At 44.8% G+C, this 18,281-nt stretch overlaps 1 protein-coding gene across 2 annotated transcripts in view; it reads right to left on the bottom strand.

Moving 5' to 3' along the window:
• Positions 1–17,046, bottom strand: part of pdzrn3b (PDZ domain containing RING finger 3b) — an 89,065-nt gene extending 72,019 nt beyond the window's left edge. Inside the window, exons 1-3 of one of the 2 annotated variants that reach the window (XM_070902609.1) lie at positions 16,219–17,046; positions 11,170–11,256; positions 8,957–9,064 (exon numbers count right to left, since the gene is read on the bottom strand). In XM_070902609.1, the coding sequence (XP_070758710.1) occupies positions 8,957–9,064; positions 11,170–11,256; positions 16,219–16,932 (909 nt within the window). In that variant the 5' untranslated portion in view covers positions 16,933–17,046. The remainder of the gene's footprint in view (positions 1–8,956; positions 9,065–11,169; positions 11,257–16,218) is intronic. The other variant, XM_070902610.1, reaches the window with a different exon arrangement.
• Positions 17,047–18,281: the final 1,235 nt, after the last annotated feature.

Here is an 18,281-nt window from a genome sequence, read left to right as displayed (position 1 = left end):
GTGTGCGTATCAATTTTGCACGGCAGGACTACTATACATAAATATGTCAAGTTAAGGAACATGTGCAATAGTTCTCTCACGAAAGTGTGTGTTGATGTTTCCCGATTAGCTCACATATTACTGAACATCTGTCACGTACAGGAGGGACAATTATGTGCGGTGATGTCAACCCTGTGTGTTTTGCATCTGTTAGGTCCTAATGGAGCCTTACAAAAAGAAAACTAACATCTGTTGGCAGCAGTGTCGGCCATGGCCGCAGTGCTGCGGTGTTTACAGCCGGAGCAGGCCTCAGAACAGCTTCAGACTTGTTCTGACGGTCAGACTGGCACTTCGGATGAGAAGGAGCGATACATTTCAGGAAAAGTCGCATAGCTTTTTCTTATTATGCAGGGAAACAGTGAATTTTGTTAGTTAGGTAGCGCTGCAGCCCAGTATCTTTTTAACCGCAAATGAAAATTAGCTTTAGATCAAGAGAAGTATTGTACCTGTTAAATAAGAAATAAAATACATTATAACAGAATGCATAAAATGCTGCCAATAAGGGATTGGATGGACCTTTCCACACTGCACGTTGTGGTGGTTCTTGTAGCAAAGACATCACAGACTACACATATTCCACCTACACAGTCCATTCAAATATGCTTCTGAAAACATTTGCTGTAATAAATAGGCAATGCAGTGGCTAAACCTTTATTTAAATTTGATGTGAAGCGCCTAGTGCGACAGTTTGAGCTGAGTTTTCACGACCCAAACCGACTGAGCTGGTCGGACTCATTTGCATTAGGTTGAGATTGAGTGTGCCAGACTGCTGAATGGACTACACAGCTCGCCGCACCACATTCATCATGCGCTGTGTGGCCGTCATCACCGGCTCTACAGTGGCGGCAGCAACCAGAAGCACGTCCCCTCACCTCGCTGACAATGTAAAGTGCCTAAATGCGAGGGAACAGCTAGCATTGATGCTAAAATCCCTAGCTCTGACCCTGCGCTCCTTTGTATTACCCTGCTGCCCTTGTTGATAGGCAGTCTTGCACCAAGTTTAGGTCAGACAAAGCGCTTCAGAATGGAATGCATACATATTGAGACCTTAAAGGCAGACAGAGTTAGGGAGGCATAAAACAAAGCTGAGGAGATTTTGTGAACTTGTGACGTCACTCTGCAAAAAAAAAAAAAAAATAAAGTCAAACCTAGTCGACATGATTAACAGCGAGCCGAGATTAAAGTCATGCAGAGCTGTGGGAAAAGAAATGAAGTCCACTTCATCATCTCACTGGAGCAGCAACTGTAATGGCCCCATAAGAGATGAAGACAAGCCTATTCTGGCATGTTGATTGATGAGGGAAATCTATAGCCTATAATCTGCCGAGGGACCAATGTTGGATCACACAATGCCACACAAACCAAGTTTAAATCACTGTCAGCCTATAGCCATTTCCATAGAAACAAACACACGTGTCACAGTGTCGGCCGCCAACAAGTGAGCGATGGGATCCGTGTAATAAAATAGGGAAGTCCCTCCGTGCATCATCATAACGGTTACAACTGATCATACAGCAGACTCGTGAGAATCCAGCCGTTGTGTCAAAAGAGATACAACTGCAGGCATTGTTCAACTGAATTTCTATTTCTATTAAAAAAAAAAAGTTTCCTATAAAATGTGACAATAAACATCCTCCAAACAAAGCTGCATGCGTGTCAACATCTTGTGATTTATTCTTAAGTCTACTGCTGAGGCTTGGCAGCCGGTTTCTCCACGTAATTGAGTTCCCTGCATGGAGCATTCCCTCAAGTACCAGTCCCCATTTAGTTTTTATGTTTGCCATAATACCCATATCTATCAGCTCTATGTGAAATAAACTACCAGTGAAATACTTTGCCACGGTAGTTTGGTCAAAATAAACTTCTGCTGACTGCCCCTGAAGCTCAGACAGAGATGAATAAGAAAGGCCTTCAAGATGTCTGGCTCCCCTGCAGCAGAAAGATTTACAACTCCTTAAATGCACCAACACAGAGTTCTAAACTGTGGTCTACACAATGGAGGATACATCTGGTGAAAACTGTCGACGCTTTCATTAAGCTGATGGTTTTAGGATTGTGCCACTGCTTCCTATTTCTGTTTGGTTCCCTTGTGAGATTCCTGCTGCGATCATCTCAAATATTGAGAAGGCTGCATTGACATGCCGTTCTATTTTTGGCGCAGTTGAACAGAAGACTGGCATTGGACCAGACTGCAGTACTGACGCAGGTGACTGTGGTCCAGTTTCTCACGTAGGGTTTCTTTGTATGTGGACAGATTGATGTCAATTTGTCAGACACACATTAGTATTTGATATATTTTTATTTGAAAATATATATGAGAAAATGCCATATGAAACTGAATACGTAACTACTCCAAGGTCAAATTCCATTCCATTCAATCCATTTAGTAGCTTTTCCAAAGTAGTCAACATTTGACGAGATGTCCTAAAAGTGTTCTGAAATATTTCAATAATGTCATGATAATGTCATGTGATCGTAATCTCCAGGCCGCTAAATGGACCTAGAGGTGATATCAAATTCTGTTTCCAAGGTCAAGAATGAGCTTTAAGCTCAACTCTGTAATTGCAATAAGATCATGGGAAATTTGACGTCAAAAAAATTGTGGGGATGCACCAGAGAACCTGCGGCTTTACTGGGTTACTGTGTTGTGGTTTCTTTGGTGTAATCATTGTGACTTTGCAACTACTTGTAACAATTTTACTGTTTGCCCGAAAATGTTACGTAAACCTTAAAGTGATCATAGAGGAGGACACGCAAAATGACAATCTGCTGTCCTGCTATTGCATATTTTTTGGAAATGTTAGCTAACTTTTTTTTTTTTTTTTTTACTGTGATTGTCTATCAATCTATGTATCTAAAAATGGCTTCAAACCAGATGGAAACACACTTGTGTCATGTGAGCCCTGAGAGAGAGAGAGAGAGAGAGAGAGAGAGGGCGGCGATTAACATGCTGCAGTCGGGATGCATTTCAGGGGGGCACTGGGAGGAAACGACGGGCTATTACAGCACAACTAAGGGTCTGTTAATCAGCCTATTAGGGTTTAATTGAGGGTAGTTAATTAGGAGTCGGTGGGCAGTCTGTGCTTGAGGGTCAGGGGCTGACATGAGAAGCAGCTGGCAGAGCAACCTGAGCCGATTGTTACTGATCCATTTACACAAGGCCAGTGATTGATTGGCAGGAAGATTTGCCTTAATTACAGATGTCTATTTCTGGCCCCCCTTTCTAAACCTTTTAGGAGCCATAAATTAACCTACTAGCTCCGACGAACGAGGCAGCCGGGCGAGACTGTGTTGGAGCAGAGCAAACACATCTACAGTAAGCCCAGACTGTATGTCTCCACAAAAATCATCAAGAGGCCGGCCTGCCTTTGAGGACACAAGCTGTTTAAACTGAATGGAAAATACAATATTCTGTGTGCGGTGAGGGGCGCAGACAAAAGCAGCCTTCTGGCCGGAACGCGGCGTAAGCTCACCTCACACCATCTCCACGCTGAGACGACTCCACATCTTTAAACCCCCCCCCCCTCCCCATATAGAGCAGTGGAAAACAAAGGTGTGCTTGTCCTCACTTCTTAAAACCAGCTCTGCATAGCGGCTGCGGCTACCACCAGAAGCTGATTATGGACTCTTTAAAGTTAGATTTGATTCAATGTCCTGCTCCCACCTCAGCTGGACCACGGGGCACAGGAATGTGGCTCGCTGCTAGGATTGGCCCGCCTAGCCCGGGGTGAATTCATCCTGTCTTAGGGCCAGACAGGAGAAACAGAGCGGGGCCACATTCAGCTTGCCCATCTGGGGAATAAACACACTGCCTGCACAGGGGCCAAAATCCAATAAAGAGCCTGACAAAGGCCTGCTTCTTGCCTCAGAATGCCAAACAACATGTGATCCCCCTTAGGGAAATAGCTTCTATGTCTGCTCCTCATAGCCCTCCGGGTCAGAAATAACGCCTGGGGAACTTTTGGCACATGTCCTGCTGAGGATGCCATGTGCTGCGACAACTTACTAGTGACAGCGGGGTCTCACCAATCACACAATTCAGTTGTAATTTGACATTTTGTTCTCCAGGCAGACTGGTGACATGCGATACACACCTTTAGACGTGAGAGCTGCTGTCAGATTCAATGACATTACATGTGCTCCAGAAAAACTGAGAGCAATAATCATCAGTGGAGTATACAATTACACTTGAGCGTTGTACAACATGCCATAAAATACATTAAGACCATTACTGAACACTTACTGAATCCACTATAATGAAACTGTGCTTTTTGTCATCACAGCCTGCAGGGATCAGAATAATATCTGGAATTGTCAGACAGGAAAAAGTGACGCAGCTAATTTGCAGCAAAAGGCAGCGCCTTGCTTCCAATTTCTCCCCAAAAATTGTTAAAATATCTCAATCCCTCTTGCCTTGGAAGGCGGCCCGGACACCAAAAAATGAAATAAAAGGCTCATTTACGTGTGTGCCTCGGACCCACCTCCAACACAACTCACTTCACATTTCTGTCAGTCACTGCTAAGTGCTATCTGGCCGGGGGTTTTAAGCTGTCTCTGGCCTGGTGACTTGATACTTAAGTAACTGTGGGAAGGTTCGAGGTGTTTAGTGGCTCACTGTGGGTAACCTCGCAACTCATAGAGCTTGTGACAAGCAAGAAACTGCAGACGTGGTGCCTTGAGGAGTGCCACAGTTCCATTATTTTTGCAGTACTAATGAGATCAACTCATTTTTTTTTCCCCCTCAAGTTTCAAACACCTACAATGGAGTTAACTTTAGCCACAAGGCCAAAAGCCCATTGATTCGTTGATAATTAGTATAAGCTGTAGCAATATGGTCATGGGAACAGGTTGTGTCAAACACAATAAAGCTGATCTGGGGTGTAGCGAGTTACAAAGTCTAAGGATGAGGGTTCAATCTTATATCCTTCGCCGATGAAATAGCTGTATTTAGAGCCTGTTTTGCATTTCAGACACGCTTGATTGTGACCCCTGGCACTTTTCCACCACTGTTCTCCCGCACTTCCTCGAACTAACAATGCAAAAAAATAAATTAAAAATATATTATGCATCTCAAACAGGTAACCCGCCAGCTAATCCAACTTGCATCATCTGTTACAAAACTGTGCCGGCACAAACACGCCTGCTATTTCTGGTCCACGTTTTAAGACGCCTCGCTGTGTCAAGTAGTTGACACTGAATGAAAAGGTTGTTCTGCTGAATGTTAGAGAATCCACTTTAAAATTCAAATGACATCCAGTGTATTTATTTATATAAACACTGTCTTAGCGGGGACACATTCCTGACCCCCCCCCCCCCCCCAATCCAAAAACACACACGCAACCTTGTCCTCCAAATTAGAACTGGCTTCCTCCAGTGTCAGTTTATTTTAAAGTAGTTGTTGCTGTTCACCCTCGGCGACCTGAGAATGTTTGCTGAGGATTTACAAGGCGACATTTACAACAGCAGCCCAGGCGTCTCCATTCTCTTCCTATTTTCACACTCAGAGGCCCACACAGAAAACATCCCCTTCACTCTGAGAGCTCAGGCTCGGTCATTCTGGGATTGTGACATTGGCTTAGTCGCATTGCACAAGCAAAGAGGCTTGAAGAAAGTGGAAGGTCATTTTTTGTTGGGAAAAAAAAAAAAAACGCCCCAACTCGCTCTTGCCGGTGTTCCAGCATTGCTCTATGTGAAATGAAACTGAAGGAGAAAATAAAATGCTGGGATTACACTCATACGGTAAACATTTTCCAATACACAATCAATCAGCTATCCGAAAACGTGATTAGAGAGCAAGCCAGGTCTGCCAGAGCGCGATCCCACTGTAACACTGTATCACAACTTATTCATCAAATCCCGGCGGCAAACACGGGCAGATCCTGACTGGAGTGCTAAGATTTTTCAGCTTGCGGAGGGGCTAGCAAAAGCAAACATAAATCGGGGGGGGGGGGGGGTTATGAGAAAAATGTCTAGGCTGAACAAGGAGGCATTCATGTTGCTGATTCATACCAGCCTGTAGCTCAGTTAGAGGACAGCCATCTGCTATCACACTCCCCCGCTAAGAGCCTGTTATAGAAGGACGAGCCGTGGATCATCATGTACATGCTACATCCATATAGACTTACTGGAAATAACACCTCCACTACAGGAAGAGAAAACAGCTCCACGCCTGTGGTTTTCTGCCTCCTCAGGTGAAAATGCTTTTCACTGCTGCTTGTAATATGATTGTCCTTTTACAGAGCGGTTGAACCCCATAGCTGTGCTATGCCTAATGAATGGTGGTCAGAATTATTGCCTCAGCAGGCTTGTAAGCCAGATTTCATGTGTGGCAGAGAAAACATTTCCTTTCCACAGTAATGGAAAATGAAAATTTCATTTCAAGTTTATCTTTAAAGCTGCACTAATCAATTTGAATTTTTACATTAAAAGTGGATCAAATGACTGGTGTGTAATGTCAATGAAGTCGCTAAGTGACGAAACCCCTGAGAATTACCACCCAACTCTGCAGGGCCCCTCTATGGAGGATTTTGGTCTCTTTCAGCTCATTGTTTCGGTTTTCCGACCCACAACTCCGCTCCCATCAGCGTTGTGTTTTCAGCTACACCAGCCAACAGACAAAGCCAATAACTAGTGGCACATCAACCAAGAGAGAGCTAGAAGGAGAGCGAATAACAGACCTACAATTCATCACGTGGCAACTAATGTGGCTCTGTGTCTGCTGGGTGTGTAAACAATCAACTGTTGTCACCTCTACAAAAGGTAATAATGTGTCAGTGTTGTGTTTTCACTTTGTTCCAGTGGCCGCAAGTGTCCAAAAAAATCTGTCACAGCAGCTTTACGATGAGGTGAACTGTCAAAATGACAGGTGTGTTGATGTAATGTTAAGAAACGTTGGAAGGTCGCCTGAAAAAGTAAATCTGAAAAGTTAAAACTGACAGATACTTTTCAGCTGACCACATTATGAAATCAATCATCACAACTAATGCTGACATGATTGCTTGAGTCATTGTTGAGTCATCATTTTCAACAGTTTCAGTAATCAATATCTTCCCTGGAAAGATCATCAACCATGTACTAAAACCATGTCTATAGATATGTGTGGAAGCCACTGATGTCAGACAGTAGTTGCCTAAAAAAAAAAAAAAAAAAAAAAAACCCCGTCCTGAGAGGTGTGATGAGAAACCAGATTTGAAGGCCACGTCCCACACAGGATGCTAAATAGGCCAAGGAGTTACGAGCTGTTGGTTTCAACCCACAAGTTCAAAACACCAACATGAAACTGCCTTTGGGCGCTGGGGATTAAATTGCTTTGATTCACCACAGAGTTCACAGACCCAATCACCCGGGGTTAAAGATGAAGCCCACACAATTACAACAAACATGCCGTTATGACGTTGCATTTCTTATTGTGGCCTGGAAAACCATGACACGGAACTTTTCTGCTTTAACCAGCTAACAAAGAGGGAGTCTTCGAAATACGAACCACCTCCGCTATTGGGTTTCCCATCCGATGAAAAGCGCCAATGTGGAACAACAACCCTGAACTGTCTATACATTTCCATTTCAATGGCTGAATGATTTATTTTGTTGCTTTTTGTCTAGTAATCCCTCACCTCTTGAAAAGAAAAGGTCACTTAATAGGGTGCTTTGCTACCTCCTTAGGCTCTTTGCGTCCTCTCCCCGCTCCTCGTCGGAGAGATTCCGTGACTTCACCCAATAGCTCGAAAACAAGACCGCGCTCCCTTTTCTTTTAAAGCCGATAAAGGGTGTATGGCGATCTCAACACGAAATCCAACCCAAGATATCTTCTCAAGTAACCAAATACAGCAACATCTGGCCCGTTAACATGATTCCCCAACCTTCAAGAACACATGCACACGGGCTCATAAAACAAGACACTGCAGATGCATGCAAAGACCCACACTTCGCTTCCGCTCATGTGACATACGAGCCAATCTCTCGTCGCTCATCGGCTAGCTTGACTGTGTTACTTCAAGTGATTATAACCGCGGACTAACATGTCAGATCTTAGTTATGGTGTTGCCGCGCTCACAGCCACAATATTTAGAACCAGAGGACTCTGTGCCAGAGGACTTGTGGCATTTTTGTATGGACTGCATGAATGGCAGGATAGAGTAATCAACACAGTCCAGATGTCGGAGTCTTCTTTTCTTGTAAACACTTTCTACAAGCATCTCTGTGAGCAATGTGCTGGTCAAAACGCTCCGGGGCAATTTCACTGAGGTTTGACAACAAAGCCTGCGACAAACCATATTTGTCATCTTGCGGCACGCGGTAATGCACACTTGTAATCCACATAAACCTCTCCGTTCAATGCAGCCATTGTGTGCGACTCTGGCTGACAACTGTTCTATAAAAGCAACCTTTGTGATGTAGAGTTTTGCAACGCATCCCGCAAGTTGACCTCAGGGTGAGCCGGCCTTTCCACACGAGACTCTGTTTAAAGGCGAGAGGAGGATGCTACACGGCAGCTCTGTCATAAGTGATTCGTCAGCTAGGAAGCGAACACAGGGCTCTTTCTCACTCAGCAAAAAAAGAGTCAAAGACATACAGCCTCGCCTCAGGTTTATCTCCGGTTTATCTGCAGTGATGCCCCACTTAACAAAGCCTTCGCCTGAGTGTTGATTGGTGGGAGTATGTGTTGAAACTTTAGCTGTGTGCAGGATTTACTTCCTTGAGCTGAAATAAAAGCCCAAAAATGTAAATGCTCATTGGATGTGGCACATTTGCTGCTGCTTTCAGCCGGAGTTTAACTTTCAGAAGTCGCAGGAACATAAATATTGAGTGATGGTTTCGTGCTTCCTCCCTGTCGTCATCTTTACAGGGCAGACAGCAGCTGTCACATAATCCAACTTCCCCATCTACAGAACATCCTCTTCTGTCCTCCGCCACATACCTCTATTATTCTGTCGTGGATTTGAAGGCCTCCTTCCTTGTCCGCTGGACCTTTTTCGACGATCTTGGATACAAAGATCCCTTCATTCGAAGTGCTGTCATTGTCGTCCTACGGAATAAATGGCAGTTATTGTCTGGAGAATAATAAAAACACAGTGCTCAGATTGTTAAGGAGAATAGTATAGTGCACACATTTCTGACGAAAACCTTGTTCAATTTAGTGCTGACATCTAAACAAAAGACATGTTCGGGGAGTTCAATGAATCTGTCCTCGATAACACGCGGTAAACTTTTTAAAAACCCTGGAAACACTGCGCAGACATTCACGTGGTTTGCTCACACCAATGAAGTTTGTTTTGTGAGTCTCCCGAGTTCAAGGGTCAGCTCACCCAAATAACAAAAAACATATTTTATCACCCTACCCAAGTGGTACAGCCATGCAGATAGTTTTGATGCCAGTACAGTTAAGTTTGTGCTGCCCAAAACACTGAAAGATTACGAGTAAATGCCAGTGAATAGCAGCGTGTCTTTCCAGAAGTAATTTACCAGATACTCCGTGATATCCACCTCTGAAAATGCTGCTTCCTACGAAAACTGTTGAAAGTGAAATCTGTGGAAAAATCAAGTCTGGGCACATGAACCCAAATATGTCTGGAAGGCTTGATACCCACAGAGGTAAAAGGAAAATATGACTATTTGTAATTTGGGTAGACTGACCCTTTAACCCTGCCTTCGAGTGTCGACTTCGAGATGCTTCCCAGGCCTGGAGGGGGTCATCCTAGCCTGCAAAACGGCCTAACTGTTGATGTGTGGACAAGCCTCATGGACAAGGGGTGGTCTACAGCCAACACTGTGGCCATGACCCCCGAGTTAGAGCTAAGACTAGCTTTAAAAAAAAACATTTTTTAAAAACTGCAGCTCACATCTCTCTTAGCACTCCCTTTAAAACCACATGAAACACGCGATACACTCCAGCTGGGCTCTGCAACACAGCTACAATTTAATGGGATACTTAAAGACACCTCAGAAGTCACAGCGTTAACTCTAATGAATAATTTCTGGTCTGCTTCCTCTTTCCGGGGCATCATGTAACAGTGTTAACATGGCAAAGCTTTGCTGCAATTTTTTTTTTTCCTGACAAGCTTACTACTTACAACCACCCCCAATCTTGAGAGCTGTAGGCAAACTAGCACTTCTAGAGGCCACAAAACCTGGCAGCTGATTGCTCTTACCAAGCCCCGCCAGGACGACAGCCACATGAAACACGTGTGTCAAAGGCAACAGGGATATTAGCTATTTCCATTTTAATGAATAGCTTCTTACACAGACTGCTGATTTGAGGCTAGCAGGAAAAAAAAAAAGCAAAAGCCAAGTATTATCTCTGCCCTTTTATGGTTGAGTTTGATACATGGTTCTGTCACAAGAGCGAGAAAGGTTGCAAATCTACGAGACCGTGGGCTGGGGTAAAAAAAAAAAAAAAAAACACAAAACACCCAGCCTTTTATGTCGAGATCTTTTTATAGTTTCCCGCCATTAAAAAAAAAGAAATTTACTGTGATAATCTATGTCGCTGCAGAAAAGTGCGTCACTGTGGCTGTGGAAAAACAGTAGAGCACAGTCGATAAAACAGATACGGGGCAACACCGTTTCAATGGGACCTCCGCTGCAGAGAGAAGCTCCATGTGTGGAGGATGGAGTTGTAACCAGCGTTGAGACATTTTCAGCCCTTCACTCAGCAGAGCGTGTGGCGTCATTAATGACTTTCACTTCGGAGCCTCGGGGCAGAAAACATCGTGGCTGTGAAAGGTTCAGGCCGGGATAAAAGACCCTTTCCTCTCCTCTGTGTTTACCTCACCACCAAAATCCCCTCAATTAGAGACAAAACAACTGCGGTCAAAGCCATAATCCCAGATTTAACTCTCATAAAAGTAATTATAGTTTTTTTAATCTGTAATGCCAAATCCACTAAACCAGACCAATATATAAACACAATAAAACTTGATAGATGCGGTCCATCTATCCACAGACTAGAAAACACATGCATGAATGTCTAAATTGTGTCAGACAGTACAGAGAAAGCTTGTGGTGCTACAAGTATGCGCTATTCATTCCTGGGTTGTCATATGACACTTGGCTGATCATCCGGGGTGGGTGGGGGGGGGGGGGGTGGGGGGATGGGGGTGAAACCTCAGAGATGCTCAGCTTTCAACCTACCGCGCATGGCCTTCCTCCTATGATGTTAAAACCCAGAGATCCGCCCTCACGAAGAAGGACAAGCGTCACGCTTTTAGTCTCACCTTCCTACAGACAGACAGAGGAGAGACACGTGAACAAAGAGATGGCAGGAGGTCATTCAAAAGAATCCATTATCACCTCCAGGTGAGCGACAGAATGATTAAACTCGGTACAACAGATCAGAAGGAAGGACCAGCAAATGATCTACCTTAGATAATAGACGCGCTCAAACACATAAAAGCACAAGTGGAACAAGGTGGGAGTAGAGAAAATTAATAATGCCCTCCTCTACGGGGCGATGTGGAAGTGTAAGAGTGTAAAATCTGGCTTAATGGCACCTCTGTATTCATATCTTCCCTGGGGCTGAACAATTAACTGAGTTTATATCAAAATCACAGTTTGAAACAGTGCAACTTTTCAGTCGCAATCTTACATAGTTAACAGCATCCTACAAGGTGTAGGGAATGTAGGTTTTACACACAGCTGTTGATTCCACCTGCCATAATGACAACTGTACTGTGGCTAATTGATGCTGATTATGCGAGTTTGCCAAACAAAACAAAAAAAAAAAAAAAAGGAAGAGAGACAAATGTGACTGAGAGTTGTCAGCGGTATCATTACGTTAGTCGACATCAAAACATTGTCGGGCGTGATTTTCCATGAGTTTGTCATTATTACCATAATATTAATAAATAGAACACCACTGCTGAATGTCAGAGTTATATCTGAATCTCAGTGAGTAATGTCATGTATACCACTATTCTTACCTAAATAAATGTGGCATAAATTGCTCCTTTATTCGAAAGAAAACTAGCTTACTCAAAATTGGACTTTTCTCCAATGGACTGGTTTGAAGAAGGATTATTTTATCTGATTAAAATAATGTAGAAACAGCACAAGTTTGTGCTTATGCTTGGTATAAAATCCTCTTCTTTAAAACTGCACATAAATATAGGCCTAGAGTTTAATTTATTTTTAAAAAAAAATCACAATTAAAGTTGCAATCCTAATATTGGTATTCAACCCTAACCTTCTCCACTCTCTGAGGTTTTAGCCAGCCCAAAGACCAGAGGTGACCAGTTCAAGGAGCCTGTTGTCCTATGTAAATGAATACACCAGAGGACCTCTTACTCAGTGGCAACATGACATGAGAACCTCTGAGAAACGCGCACAGTCAGCCCATAATCTGTGAAAGTGGGACTTAAGAGTGGAGTTATGAGGTAACATAATTTCAGCTGCCACTCTAGTATGTAAATCTAAATATAAAGCAGATATTATTGGCATGTACAGTGTCCTGACTGCCATATAGGCTAAAGAGACCATCATGTGCGCGTCAGGCCCGTTCAGGAATGTGTGCGCTCCTGCTCCGTGTCACGGCAGCATTAGCGACACATGCTTCCGCGTTACAGTGACCACAGCCGTTACTGTCAACAAGAAGACAGTTGGGTATTAAAGGTGAACTTGATGGAGAATTTGACACGTAAAAGCAAACTAAACTAGAAAATTAGTTATACTGACTCTGCCACAAGCCTCAAAACAAATCAGATGGATTTTAAAAAGGTGTTTTTACGTATTGTCTGCAAGAGCCATTAAAATGAACTCAGAGTAATAAAGGAGCACCCCCCCCACACACACACACACACACACACATCTGCAAACACTCTAGCAAAGCTCTAATCCCTAAGAAATGAAGTGAATCTCTTCAGGAGGTTGAGTGTTTACTAAAACATTAGGCATGCCTAGGTGATAAAAAATAAAAACGTCGCTGCCACAAGAGATCCAAAACCTGATCGCACTGACATCATTTTGGGGCTCCGTCGGGGTAAACAAGCGTTTAACGTTGGCGGAAAAAAAAACAGACAGAGAAGAACGGGACAAGTTTGTTACTGAGGAAAGAGAGCTGGCTGGCAGTAAAACTGAAGTCTGCTGCTCACTGGTGACTTGGCACACTCGCGGCGAGCCTTCACCTCGGCCCCAGTCACACTTTCCGAGTCTGCCCTCCGTCAAACTGCTTCCCCCTCCGCCTGCCTCTTAACACACTGTAGATAAGTATACTCGAGGTGCTGTAGTGCAGAATGAAAAAAGGGAAAATATTGATCCACAAACTATTGGCCTGTCATTAAGAGGCGGAAGCTCTGTGCCGTGGTACTCATAGGCATTTCAGATTGTGGGAGATGTTGGATGGTAGATTTCAAATGAATTAGAGGATTATTCCTCAGTGAAGCTAAGGTATGCATACAAAGTACTTCTGTCTTTGAAGGGTAACTTTAAAATACAATAGCCACATTGTCAGCGACTTCTGGAAGGCCTTTTATTAATGTGATCTCTGTCATATTCAATTGACACCCATGAGTTGGAGATAACTAATGGCTGCATTATTCCGTGAAATGACCTCACAGATTCATGCGTTAAAGAAAATGGGACCATAATTTAGCCCCATCCGACTGAGCCCACGATTACTCAGATGACATTCAGCCGAAGCTCGATCTGTCTGGCGTCGCGTGATTCTCATAGACGCTCTTTATCGCACCGAGGAGCGCGAGCCGCTGTCGTCCGCAGCAGCTGAAGAGGAGGCCGGTTCAAAGCGGAGATGTGAGGCTGAACGGAAAGTGTGACAGCCAGTCTAGCAGCCCTGAAGTGAGCCAGAGCGAGATCTGAGCTTTTTGTTTTTGCTTTGTTTTTATTGCTCCCGCTGGCACACCGAAGAAGTTTAAATAGTGTTAGGGACTATTATTGGAAACTCCAGTCAGTTATTCCACATAGCCAGGTCACCCTGATCTCCCTCCCTGCCTGGATATTAAAAGAAGACATTAAAATCCTCCATCTGGCTCCCAGAGCCTAAGCCGCGGAGTGACAGAGACTCAAAAACAAAACTAAAGTAGGTTACCCGTCGTGATGGGCCTGTATTCACTCTTTGACAGTGATTCGAGGAACAAATGTGTCACAACAAATCTGCATTAGACGCTTCTCCCCGCGGAAATCCGGAGTTGTGAAACACGGCGAGTAACGGATGCACTCCATTTAGTTGTTCCAGGTCCACTGGTGTTGTGAATGCTGGCCCACTAAGCGTGGCTTCAAAAGGAAGGGAGCTATCATAAATGTCATTACCTGGGCCTTTCCCCTGCTATGACAAATCAAAATATCCCCTGTGAGAGAGGTGTAATAGGCCATAAATTCCATCAGATCACAAAGAGGAGCATCAGTGCCGCTTGAAGTCACCCGCTTCCCATAGCTAATCTTGCTTAGGATGCTTTCATATTTCCATGTGTGTATTGAGGTTCTCCGACCCAACAATCCTGTTCACTGCTTGACTGGAAAGAGCCTCTCTAGACCCAACCAACCACACCATCCACCAAACCTGCTCTTTGTCTTACGTGGATTCTTTCCAGAGCGTCTTTTATGTATGTTCAAGGCGTTTCAGAATAAGGCACTTTATTCCCTCTGTTTACATTAGCAGCGTTACACTGGGGATAATCCACTGAGTACATATGTCCTCAGTGGTAGGACTGAAATGCTGCTGTCAAATGAACTATGATAACCAGCTGTGCCGCAGACCCAGCGAGCCCCTGTGTACCAGCATGAGCGATTTCACCATTTCCCCGCATCGGTGCTTTTTGATGCGCAATTTGCCAGTCTGCCGGAAAACATTTTGCTGGGAACTGAGCCCGCAACAGACAAACGGAACCACCGAACAAACAAAACAAAAAAGAAGACGAAAAAATAGAAAAATAAAAATGAGAGACGAGTGAAGTCTTCTGAGAGATGCCACTTAAACAAGATGAGCAGTTGCGTGACAAAACTGAGTAACTTCAGTGACCAAAGTGAGGAGTTAGAAGGTGCAAAACTGAAGACGGACAGCATCCAATAAAAGCAACCCATTCATCAACATCAGTTTATGTAACACTGTCCGCAAGAGTGTGTGTGTGTGTGTGTGTGTGTGTGTGTGTCCAATCTGTGCAAATTGTCGTGAATCAAAAGCTCCTCCTCCTGTTCTTGGACAGATTTTAGAAGTAAGCCTGATTACAATCTAACGCCCCCCCCCCCCCCTCCCCCTCCGCTGATCATAGCAGCAGTGCAACCAGCATAGACTAATTCAATTCATTAACTGACTCATGAGCCTCCGCATCCTTTATGACGTTGGCAAATTGGTCATTACAGGAGGCACTGGGTTTTTAATTCTGAACCATAAAACATCTCAACACCAGGGGTTCCTGGACTTTTCCCCCTCCATAGGAGCCACAGATTTAGATAACCAGTGACCATCACTTTTGGTTGGGGGGGGGGGGGGTTAAATATCAAATCTGTCTCATCATCATCATCATCAGTGTTCAATATCCACAAAACACTGGGATTTTAAAAAGGCCTTTCAGCTCTGCCGAGGCTCCTACTGACATTCACAACACTCACACAACTTTACTTTCTACATCCATGGTTCTAATTTGTTATGATTGTCTGAAAGGGGGGGTGGGGGTGGGGGGGGGTGAGAGAAACCGATGACAGAAAGCCTCAAACAAGCATTCAGCGAGGAGGCAATATAACTGGAACCTGGCTCTTGTTGTGTACAGAACTGCAGTAAATATTTGGCCCTCCCCCATTGACTGCCAGCTGGCCAGAGGCACAGCTGACATCCATGTCTCAAAAGCAGACAGCAAAGAAAGAAACTTCTGAGCGCAGTGGGTGCTCCTGAAAGAAGGAGAATCCTCAGAAAAGAATCAAAAAATGTAAAAAAAAGTTTGACTTCCATTTTCATCTGGGATGTAGTTAAACACACACACACACACACACACACACACACACTGTGGTCCAGGAAACTGAGATAGGTAGCCCCAGCATGTTGAGACAGACGTTTTTAAAGCATGTTGGCCCTGAAACATTTGCGCAGCAGGATGTGAGTGAAGATGAGTCCAAGTGTATGTGAGTGATGTAGGCAGCGATACGTCTGCACTGTCAGAATGAGCCGAGTGGATGAGGGCGAGAGGGGGAAGCTGCCCCCGCTCCCTCCCCGGCAGTGCAGGCTGTGTTTCTTACCTTGCAGGAGAAAGCCACGGTCTTCGTGAGGGAGTCGATCCTCTCGCTGTACTCGGTGAATTTCTTCTGATATTTCAGAGCTGTCACCTGCAGCTCGCTGTGCACGGCGGAGAGCTGTGCCAGGAGCGACTTCTCCCTCTTGTTGGCTTTGATGGTCTGCTTCTTGAACTCTCTGTCCAGGCTGACGATTTTGCAGTGCAGCGCGCTGTTGTGCGCCTTCAGAGCGCCCAGGCAGCAGTGGCTGTTTAACTTCTGCTCCCTGTGGGTGAGCATCAGCCCGCAGCCGCTCTCGCACATCCCCACCGGCCTGTAGTCGCACGTCTCCCGCATGTGCGCATCCATGTCCCCCAGGTTGCGCACCTCGTCGCATCCTTTATTCCTGCACTTCGCCGGGGAGTAGTCGCACATCTCGGCATGCTCGGCCAGATGCTGCAGCTTCACCACCGCATCGCAGCCCCTCGCGTGGTTGTCACATTTGATCTCCAGCTTCAGGATGAGGTTCTTGAGGGGCAGGACGTGGTTCAGCTCTTTGGCGGAGATCCGCTGACATTTGACGGGGCAGCTGCTCTGCTGGACGACCCAGGGCAGCACGCAGCCGGAGCAGAAGACGTGGCCGCACGGAGTCGTCAGCGGGTCCTCCAGGACTTTATTGCACAAGTTGCATTTGAAATCCGGGTCCACGGTCCCCTTGAAGCGGTCCAGCTCGAATCCCATGGTTTTTGAAAGTCCAAATCGAAACTTTTTGACTCCCCACCCCCGCAGATCTGAGTCGGAGCAGTGGGGCGTTTTTAGCTGGTCATTGGTGGAGCGCTCACAGCCCGACTACCAGCTCCCCTCACTGTCTAAACTCAACTAATTGACCGAGACTTTTGGTGCCTTCAGGTACGCCTCGTAAACCCGTTCGTTAAAGTTAGAAAAGTTTGTAAGTCTAATATATGATGACTTTAGGTGACTTTCCAAGTAGCAACAACATTGTTATAGAAGTGCAAAGTGAAAAAGACAAACTCTGGATGAAGCAGGTTGTTATTAAACGATATGACACCCAAAAATTAGACCTTAAAAACGAAAATACAAAGCTACAGCATAAGTTTATTGTGTAACACGCCAAAACATCATTCTCTATTGACGACACTATACACCTGGTCTTTGTCACAACAAATAGAAAATTCAAACTCTCTCACACCCCGTCCATGTGACCTAAATCTTGTAAATGCAACGATTCTGATGAGTCAGTGAAGGCAGCATTTCTTGGGGCGAAAGTGTGGAGGAATTCTCTACCGTAAGTGCTCTACTAACTGCGCCTGTGAGGTTGAGACTTTGGCATGAAAATCATTTTTTTTGTTGTCATATAGAACAGAAGCAGCTACTTGTAACCACTGAACACCTCATGATTGCGATTTGACCTGCTGTAGAATTTGTTTTCATACATGGTCTAGGATTTTGATGCAGCCTTCACACTGTGTAGGGCTAACAACATAATTTAACAGTGCAGATATGAGTCTGCATCATGGAGCCCTATAGCTATGTACCCCACCTGAATATGTAAGTGATAAACTGCCAAATTCCACTATATAAATGTTAGACATGGTGACATGACAGATATTTACAACGCGGTGGGCGAGCGTTCAGGCATGTACAACACTTGTGAAAACAAGCAACTTTGGGAGGACACTACCAGTGCAACCACAAGCGAGACGTTCAAGTTACAACACACGTTGAGTGAGGAGGAGATCAGGTAAAAGATGGCGGGGGGGGGGGGGGGGAATCAACCTGGATCACAATGTGAGGAATGAAAGTGAATATTTGAGGCACCACGGCGGGATTCGTGTTTGAACACACTTCTCGTGCAAAGAGAGCGTGGTGTTCCACTGTTTTACCACCTTGACACTTCATTTGAGTGCATTTTCAGTCCCAGCAGGAGGCCCTATAGCGCTGGATGTATTTGAATTGTAAATGAAACTCCAGTGGGCTACGCTGGATGTGCTCAGTGAAGGAAAAGAAAGGATTCTGCTGCTCCGACAGAAACACACAGCCTCTGTTGATCCTGACCCTGCCTTGATTAG

Source organism: Enoplosus armatus, chromosome 3 (assembly GCF_043641665.1).
Source record: "Enoplosus armatus isolate fEnoArm2 chromosome 3, fEnoArm2.hap1, whole genome shotgun sequence".
NCBI lineage: Eukaryota > Metazoa > Chordata > Actinopteri > Centrarchiformes > Enoplosidae > Enoplosus > Enoplosus armatus.
This window is presented reverse-complemented; position numbering and strand designations above follow the sequence as displayed.